This window comes from Vicugna pacos, chromosome 17 (assembly GCF_048564905.1).
Source record: "Vicugna pacos chromosome 17, VicPac4, whole genome shotgun sequence".
Lineage (NCBI taxonomy): Eukaryota > Metazoa > Chordata > Mammalia > Artiodactyla > Camelidae > Vicugna > Vicugna pacos.
In genome coordinates this window covers 24,529,054-24,537,843 of record NC_133003.1, presented here as the reverse complement: position 1 = coordinate 24,537,843, position 8,790 = coordinate 24,529,054, and the positions used below count along the sequence as shown (strand labels likewise).

At 37.3% G+C, this 8,790-nt stretch overlaps 1 protein-coding gene across 2 annotated transcripts in view; it reads left to right on the top strand.

Moving 5' to 3' along the window:
• The first annotated feature begins 1,037 nt into the window (after positions 1-1,037).
• The window catches only part of DCP1A (decapping mRNA 1A), a 50,159-nt gene continuing 42,406 nt past the window's right edge, over positions 1,038-8,790 (top strand). The window contains exons 1-3 of one of the 2 annotated variants that reach the window (XM_006196412.4): positions 1,038-1,279; positions 3,735-3,775; positions 6,030-6,157. In XM_006196412.4, coding sequence (XP_006196474.1) covers positions 1,145-1,279; positions 3,735-3,775; positions 6,030-6,157 — 304 coding nt within the window. In that variant the 5' untranslated portion in view covers positions 1,038-1,144. The remainder of the gene's footprint in view (positions 1,280-3,734; positions 3,776-6,029; positions 6,158-8,790) is intronic. The other variant, XM_006196413.4, reaches the window with a different exon arrangement.

The following is an 8,790-nucleotide window of genomic DNA, read 5'->3' as shown; positions in this document are numbered from 1 at the left end:
GTCTCTAGCATTGCCCCGGTTTCCTTGCATTATCCTACTTCTTTCAGTTTCTCCCAGGGCCAGGAAGGTGTCTTAAACAGTCTTGGAAGCTTCCCAGGGGCTACCAGTTCAGTAAACACGCGCTTAATGAACGGTAAATGAGTGATACATGTTTCCTTGTCTGCATCGTGCACGGCTTCTTCACGGGATTCTGCGAAGGACGTTAAGACATGAAGTCTCCTCCCATTAACAAATGGTCCTGGGATGTAAAATCATAAACAATACAAATATATAGCCGTCTTTTTCTTTCAAAAAATTTCAGTTCCACTGGGATATCTTTTCAATATAAGAAAATATTTTTAACAAGTCTGGCGGGAGGGGTCGTGGAAGGGGCCCCATATTATAGACTCCATACCTTGTTTTACTCTTTAGCTAGTAGTTGGCTCTTGAAAATCCCTTAAAATGCTCAACAGATGTTTGCTAAAAGAATAAGTTCTCTTTTCAGAGCTTTAAACAATGCACGACAAGTTCAAGCCTTCACCGGCTCGTCCCAAGACTGGATGAAATGATTTACGTGGAATTCAGAAGAGGAAAATAAGGAGCAAAAATGGATAGCAGACAACACTCCCGAGTAGTTACAGGTGGGTTAGTTTGGCTTTTTTCAAAAATTTCCCTCAGAAAAACACCAAACTGCTAATGGTGGTGATCTAGAGAAATCCGAAATCTGAGGTAATTTTCGGAGTTTCCTCTGTCCTCTCCGTTTCCCTGCTGTTTCTAAACGGCCAGTGGAGCCCTGCCTTGCCACAGCGAGATTTTCATTCTGTGGCCCTGGGAGCCTCCACGGAGAAAGCTCCTGAGTAGCCTTGATCCTGGCGCCAGGACCTTTCAGCCCGCGAAAAGGAAGCACAGGACCCCGCATGCCAGCTCGGACGCGCAGCGGCGAACGCTGTCCACGACCGTTGAGACAGTGGAACCTGACGACGCGGAACCTAGCGCCCCGGACTTGGGAACAGCGGAGCATAATAGCTACAGTACCAACGCGCCGCGAGGCCTGGCGAAGAGGCGGAAGTGGAAGGCCTGACGCTGCTGGGGGAACTTTGCCTAGACGGCACCTTCCTGTCCACGACTCCGCCCCCGCCAGAGGGGCTCGGCTCCGGAATTCAAGATGGAGTCGCTGAGTCGAGCTGGGCAGGAGATGAGCTTAGCGGCCTTGAAGCAACACGACCCCTACATCACCAGCATCGCAGACCTCACGGGCCAGGTCGCATTGTACACCTTCTGTCCCAAGGCCAACCAGTGGGTGAGTGCGGCCAGGCAGCTGAGGTCGCCCGCCCGTCCGCCGTCTCTTAAAGGGGCCGTGCAAATCGCCCTGGGTGGGGGGCGATGCTGGAGGCCAGGGCGGCGGAGGCGGGATCAGGGACTGGAGGAGAGCTTGTCCCGCTTCTGAGGGGTGTCGGGGGCCCCGGGGAGCCGGAGAGAGGAGCGAGAGAAGTAGGGCTGAACATCCGGGGGGAAAGCCGATAGAGGGGAGGATTGGAGGAGGATCAGTCCCATGGGGTCGGGTCCGAGGACGTGGGCGACCTGCCTTCTTTGCAGGTGTGTTCGAGAATTTGAGACTGGTGGAGTCAGAAAGATGCCTGAAAGATTGTGTTTGATGCTTTGAGGATTATTAGATAAATTATATATACATAATCTATAAAGCAAACACTCCTCCCCTCAACAGACACATAAATAAGAGCCCCCTTCACAGAGGTCATTTAGATTTAAAGCTTGAAATCCGGTGATTTAAATTCTTGGAAGAAAAGGAGTGGCGGTAAGTCCCGGTTTTCTCGAACTACACAGTATTTCCAGAGTTTGGAAAAGACTTCAAGGCACTTAGTTAAAGGGCTTCCATGTTAATTGGATTACCTTGAAGCCTTTGAAAAAGAGACCCAGTAAATGTGTCCGTTCCAACTCTGCTAGTGGTGATGTCACCTCTGAATACTCCCATCAGACTAAGTACTTTCGGACTTTTTTGCAAGGGAGGGGATCCGAAAAGTTACATTCATTCTGTTCGCTGACTTGTTGGCTCGTCTGAAGCTTCGTTTGTTGTTTAAATGACATAATTTCCCTTTTCTAAAATAGTTAACCTTCTTAACTCATTCAGCTATAGGCATTCCTTAGAAAATAATCCATGTTTGTTGGGTTGAATTAATAAATGACTGACGTTCACGTTTCAGTAAGAAATGAAATCTTTATACTAACAGAACTCTGAAAGATTATCATCATAATATGTCCTTTACAATGTAATGCAAGATACATAGATTATATTTAATCAGTAATTTAGTGAAAATCATTTGGCATTTATAAACAGTTAATCCAGATGAAGAGAGTTTTCAAAATCATCTTGCTTTATTTTATCTTCTTAAGTGTAGCTGTTTTAAGATATCACTATTTCGAATTGTTCTGAATCATTTTTCTTTTCTTGCTCTTTATATAAATTTGTGGAATATAGATGGCAGACAAGTGGTGAAGATTTGGGGCAGGGACTTATTAACAAGATTTTATTTCTAGTTTGTCACAGACTTGAAATATTTTGGAATCTTAATTGTGGAGTTCTCCTTTGAATATGAAATACAAGCTATAATAATCTGAATTGAAAAATAAGCTGCCATTGTTCATTTGGATTATGGCACGTGGAACATAACCAAATTTTTTTCCTTTATTATTTCACAGTGAGCTGTAACTTTTGCACAATGGTTTATTTCTTTCATTGTGAGACAGTTGATTAGCAATTTCTTTTATTAAAAACTTAGCATTTGAAATGCAAGAAAAATCCTCTGAATTTTTAGGAAGGAAAATTTCCATGATGTTATTTAAGCTAGGGCAATACTGGAAGAAATCAAGATGGTAAATATTTTTTAAAAATTTTTTTTTCATCTCAGCAAATTCAATTTAATATGACTAATATTTAACTTTCCTGACGGTTGATTACATTAAAATATTTAGGTTCTGTCCGGGCTATGAACTACAGACTAATGTTTATTTGGTTTTTGTTTTTAAACACTGTAGCTTTGTTTAAAGTCTAGATACACTCTTGTCACAGCAAATGGAAGATGATATGAGTTGTACTTTTGATCAAAACATTGACCTTAAGCTAAAAAAAAGTTTTTAATTATTTGTAATCCCTACAAGAATTACACTAAGACAGAATACAGTTAAATATTCATGATTCTTCAACAGAGTTCTAAAAAATAACTAATTGTGTTTGATAGCAGTTCTTAACTAACCACACACAATATTTACTGCTGATAAAAATATACCAAAATACCCCAATGATGAAACAAAGTAGACTATCAGGTAAAATTTCTCATTTTTTCTATTAACTTTGATAAATTTTAAGGATGAAGAAATTGCTGTACACAATACCTTAGCTTTAAAATTAAGAAAGTTGGCTAAAACATTTCAGTTTTATAAAGTGAAATCTAATCCTAGGATTTTCTTCTTTAAATTTTAAAAAAAGAAAAATGCTGCAGACATAGGCATGTTGCTGGATTGAACATTGTATATCCATTAATATGCATCAATAGACTAGAAAGGATACAAAAGAAACTTGTAACTCTAGTTTGTGGAGTAAGAGAGACTTACTTGACCTGTTCAAAGTGATTAATTTTAATATAAATAAGTTGTTCTTAATCATGGAGTATTTCTTCTCCTTTGGGACTATTTGGGTTGGATTATGGGAAAAAAACTAATTGACTCATTTTCTATTATAGGAGAAGACAGATATAGAAGGGACCTTATTTGTATATCGAAGGTAAGCTTTTTTAAAAAGCTTTTTTTTTTTAATGTAATGATGAACAGTGTCATATGGAATGATTCAGCCCTACTGTATGTTTGTCTTTGGAGCTTTACTGCTTTACCCTTTGAGTATTCATCCATCCCTAACTGTGTGATCCTAACCAAGTAGTGTCCCTTCTTTGACCCTTCCTGTGATTCAGAATCAGACAGAACTAGAACTTATTTAGGAACCTAACAGAATCAAAAACATTTTCTAGTAATAAATGAATCTAAAACAGATGCCTTCTTCCCCCCATGTTAGGAAAACAAAGATACATAGTTGAGACAAGTATAATGCCTGGACTAGCTGTTGTTGTGTGATTACTGGATGAGAGATTATCTTCTATGACTCTGGTTCTGTCCCCTTTCCAACTCCCCCCCAAAGTTCTGGATTGTATACAGTGTCTTTAGTAGTGTATATTTTTAGTTTGAGAGTCCTTTAGAAAGCCTAGATTATTCATAATTGCACATTTTTTATTTTTTACTTCTCTGAGAATTAATTATCATCTTAAAACATGATTGGTTTGTAAGTTGCAACTTTTGTTTTGTTCAGCAACTTTCATGGCCTAAAGGCAGCTGACAGGGTGTATTTGTCGTTGGAGTTCATTGTTTTCCTATATCCCTCTTAGGTCTTACTCTGACTGGGGCAGATTCCTTCCCATGGTTTCTACAGCTTAGGGAACTCAGCAGGAGTTATTAGGGACATCTGGTTCTCTGTGTGTGTGTGTGTATGTGTGTGTAGTTATGTTTTTAGGATTGCATTCCTTCATTTCTTCATTGATGGTTATTAACAAGAATTTGTCAAATATTCTTCTAAATTTTGTTATATAATTTTGAGATCTTATCTAAAACACTTATCTTTTTCCTCCTTTAAATATAACTGCTTTGATATTACTCTTTATTTTTTGACAATTTGTCCCTTGTTAGTCATATTCTCCTTTTAAAAGAAAAAAGGTCTTTACCCTTTACTTACTTCATTATTGTTCATTAACAATATAAATCTGTAGAAACTCTTGTTAGAACCTTGGTATTTGGAAAGTACTTTCTTGGTATTATTGTTACAGTAGAGTACAGATCCACTGATTGTAGAAAATGTGAAATTTAGCTTAATGAGTGGCTTAATAAAATTTATGGAGGCTTACATAGTATTAATTGTAATAAAAGACTAAAGAAACTCTATTTGGGAAGTGTGTGAACATTTTATGTTCTTTGGATAAAGATATATCAAGATGTCAGAAAATCGCTTTGGAGACCTTAATGAAGCCTGGATTTGGAATCAGAAAACCTATAGCTGAATCCTGGTTACATTATTTATGTGACTTTGGGTGCAGGCCTGAATCATTCTGAGCTTATTTCCTAATCTAGAGATTAGGATTCTAAAATCTCCCATGTATACGGAATGAGAAACCATGAAGTGTCATATACAAGTGAAGAATTTCTAGAGGATCATGTACTGAATCACCCTGATGTAAGAACTAGGGATATTTTGTATTGTAGGATTCCAGGCATTTTTTTCTAACTCAGGTCTTTCCATAATTCTCATATTTGATGCAATAAAAATCATTGTCATGAGGGGCAGTAATTATTAAAACCAAACCTATACCATATTTTAAGTAAATGATATTTTCATTGAGGAAATGGTTATTAAACATCTACTTTGTGTCTATCTTGGGACATATCTGGAAAAATAAGGCAACCATATTTGCATGGAGCTTATAGTCTAGTGGAGAAGGACAATAAATATAAAAATAATAAGTGGTATGAAAAAAGAGAAGAGGTTTAGAGGTATTGAGGTTGGGAGCATTAAAAAGGATAGTTCTCAAGTAGGCCTCAGTGAGAACGTGACATTTGAGCAAAGGCTTTTGATAAGTGAGATAACTAGATACTGGGCGAGTAGTCCAGGCAGGGGTCTTTAGGTCGAAGCATACCTGTGGGGAGAATGACAAGGAGCCCAGTGTGGCTGGAGCAGGAGGAGTGAGGGAGGAGGCACAGAAGATGAGGTCAAGGGACTGCACATCAACTAAGGCCTTGGTGGCTTTAATAAGGACTTCGGCCTTTACGCTGAGGGACTGAGTCCCTTGAAAGCTTTTGAAGAGTGGTATGATCTGACTTAAATTTTTTGTTTACAATTTTAAGTTCTATAACATACTCATTCTTTGAAATGGAAATAAAGAGATAGATAACATTTCTGCAAATAAAACAACACATTTTTTTCTTCTGTTAAATTGAAGGTCGGCTTCACCTTACCATGGTTTTACCATTGTGAATCGACTGAATATGCACAATCTAGTTGAACCAGTGAATAAAGATTTGGAATTTCAGCTCCATGAACCATTTCTTCTGTATAGAAATGCAAGCTGTAAGTATCTGTTTATTACAGTTCATATATTTGCACTTAAAACTGAGTGACTGGTTTCTATCAGCACATTATTCTTGGCAGTTGAAGGTACAATAAAAAATATGGTCTATATACTCATGGTTATAAATGAGTCTCTTACTAAGATCAAAGCTTTTAAAGTGGGTTTCTAAAATTGAAACACTCTTGTATACAGTGACATTACTTTGGTTAACTATACTATTCCATATAATAGCATTACATTATATTCTTGTTGTTTGTTCTTTGAAAGTTACATCCTTTTTTTCTTTGTTATGATGTGAATTATTGGCTGCCCATGCCCCTGAACAACAGAACTTAGTTTAAGAGACATGGAGTGGGGACAGATACTAGTATTTCTGTCCACAAAGAAAATACTATCTTTGTCCTGACTATGGTATTTTTCAGTCTGTTTAGTTGAGTGTCTATTGGGTATGAGCATTGGGCCAAGAGCTATTGTACTTTAGTGTTAATGATGCAATAACCTATGTGGAGTAGGCGAAGTTAAGTTAAGCTGCGACTCAGGGATTAGTGGTGACTACTCAGTTGGAGAGTGAGGATTATAACGCTTTTTTCTGCTTCCTAGTCCTTTCATGCATTTTACAGACTCTTAAGAATGGTTGGATGTGGCCAGCAAAGCTAGAGTGGCCCTTTCAAGAAGTAAAGTACTAAAAAGTATACGTGGTTCCAGTATTTTTACATGGATATTGAAGGTATGAGTATCTGAAGACAGAAGACAGAGGTAGTAAAGAGATTTTATTTCTCTTAGATACTTAAAAGTGTGCTAGGGAGAAGAATTTGGGGTTTCTAGCTTCAAAATGACACTTGTCATTTCTCATTCAGGGAATTAAAAAATGCATAATTTCTAGTAGTTTTTTTTTTTTTTTTACATTTTATACTTGCAGTCCCTTCATACAAGTTACCTTGCAGCCAAGTGAAATTCAAATACCATAACTTTGAAAGTTAGAAGCAATGTATCTCCTTAGAGGCTAGTTCCAGCACAATTACCCTACTACTATAGCCAGTTTTGATATCCCTACCATCAATGCCAAACAAACCGCCTGTCTTCTGACTAATACTACCTCTGTGAGGTGGTTGAGATGGGTTTATTTAAACTAATGTTAACAGTAGAGTTATTTCAGATGGCTGTTTTCCTTTAACTGACTTTCTGTTAAAGGGGAAATTCTGCAAATGAACATAGATTTTTTTAAAGGAAAATTTGCTTAATTCTGCTCTTTATTATTTGGAAACTTAACCTAGGTGTTGTCTCTAAGAAAAGTTTGATTGGTAAAGTAGTCAGTAGTGAAAATTATCAGAGGCTCGTGAATTTAATTACCATTTAGCATAAGCTGAAGTGAATCATTGTATTTCTTTCACAAATAAAGGTCATGAAGTTGAAAGTGCAAGATAACACAAATATAGCTGAACTATGATTAACCAAAATTTAACTAATCAGAGCCTGAAATATCTGGAAATGTTTCTATAGTCCATGTGTGGAAGAAATGAAGGCAAATTATAAGGAAACAAGCTAATGTTTGGTTTTATTTTGTGAAAATTTAGTAAATTTTTCAAGTGTTACTTGGGGTCAATATTCTATAACTTTAACCGCACTATAGTATCATAGATTAATTTGTTGTAAAGATGAGGTAAGACCTTAAATCATCAGGAGAGCTTCTTATGTTAATTAAAATATTCTTCAGCAGAAAAGTGCAGTAATGCATTTTATTTTAGAAAGATTTTCAATAAGAGGTCGAAACAAAGGTTTCCTTAGTTAAACAGAAGACGCACTTAACCAGTCATTCCATTCCCCAGTTAATTGAGGCACTGAATCATTTCCTAAGGATCATACGGTTTCTGATATTGCTAATTAGAAATTCAGGAGCACGTCAGCTTGTTTTCAGACCAGAAAAAAAGCCTGAAAAGGTCAAGTACAACACTCTGGGTATATTAGAAACAATCTAGAAGAGGAGCTTGGGGAAGGTATTTAAAGGAATAGGTATATAGGAGAGAAGTGGCAAGACAGCATATACTGATTCTGGAAGTGTTAAGACCTCTCTTGAGTATATGTTTTGTCTACCTAGTCTTAATAGTAGAAAGTAGTCTTGTCAGGTCAGCAAGCTGTAGAGTTATTTAGGGATTTGTTCTTTAAGTAAAAATTTAATTAGGGTCTGATTGTGTATAGGTAATTATACGTGATTCTGTAGCTGCTCTTCTGTCATTTTCTTGTGGGAAATACCACCAAGACACCTGACCCATTTTACTCGTTACAACCTTCAGATCCAGCTTCCTCCACTCAAATCAATTTTTAGAGTTAATATAATAAAATATTGAGCTATAGCTTTTTCCAGTTCTAAATTGTTTGTTTTGCTTTACTTTATTTTTTTTAGTTTTTCTTTATACAACCCTCCCTCCCCCTAAACCAAGCAAAAGGTGAAATCTTACAGAGGAAATGCTTACACCCACCAGAGGCTTAGGTTTGGATTCTCTTGAACCTTTTGGGAGCAATCTATTTTTATATACTGTGCAAGGACCTTTTGGTAGCCACAGGACCCCAGTGAGGCTTCAGTGAGGGTTGAGGAGACTGCAGATTCTGTAGTTATTAAACAGAAGTGATATTC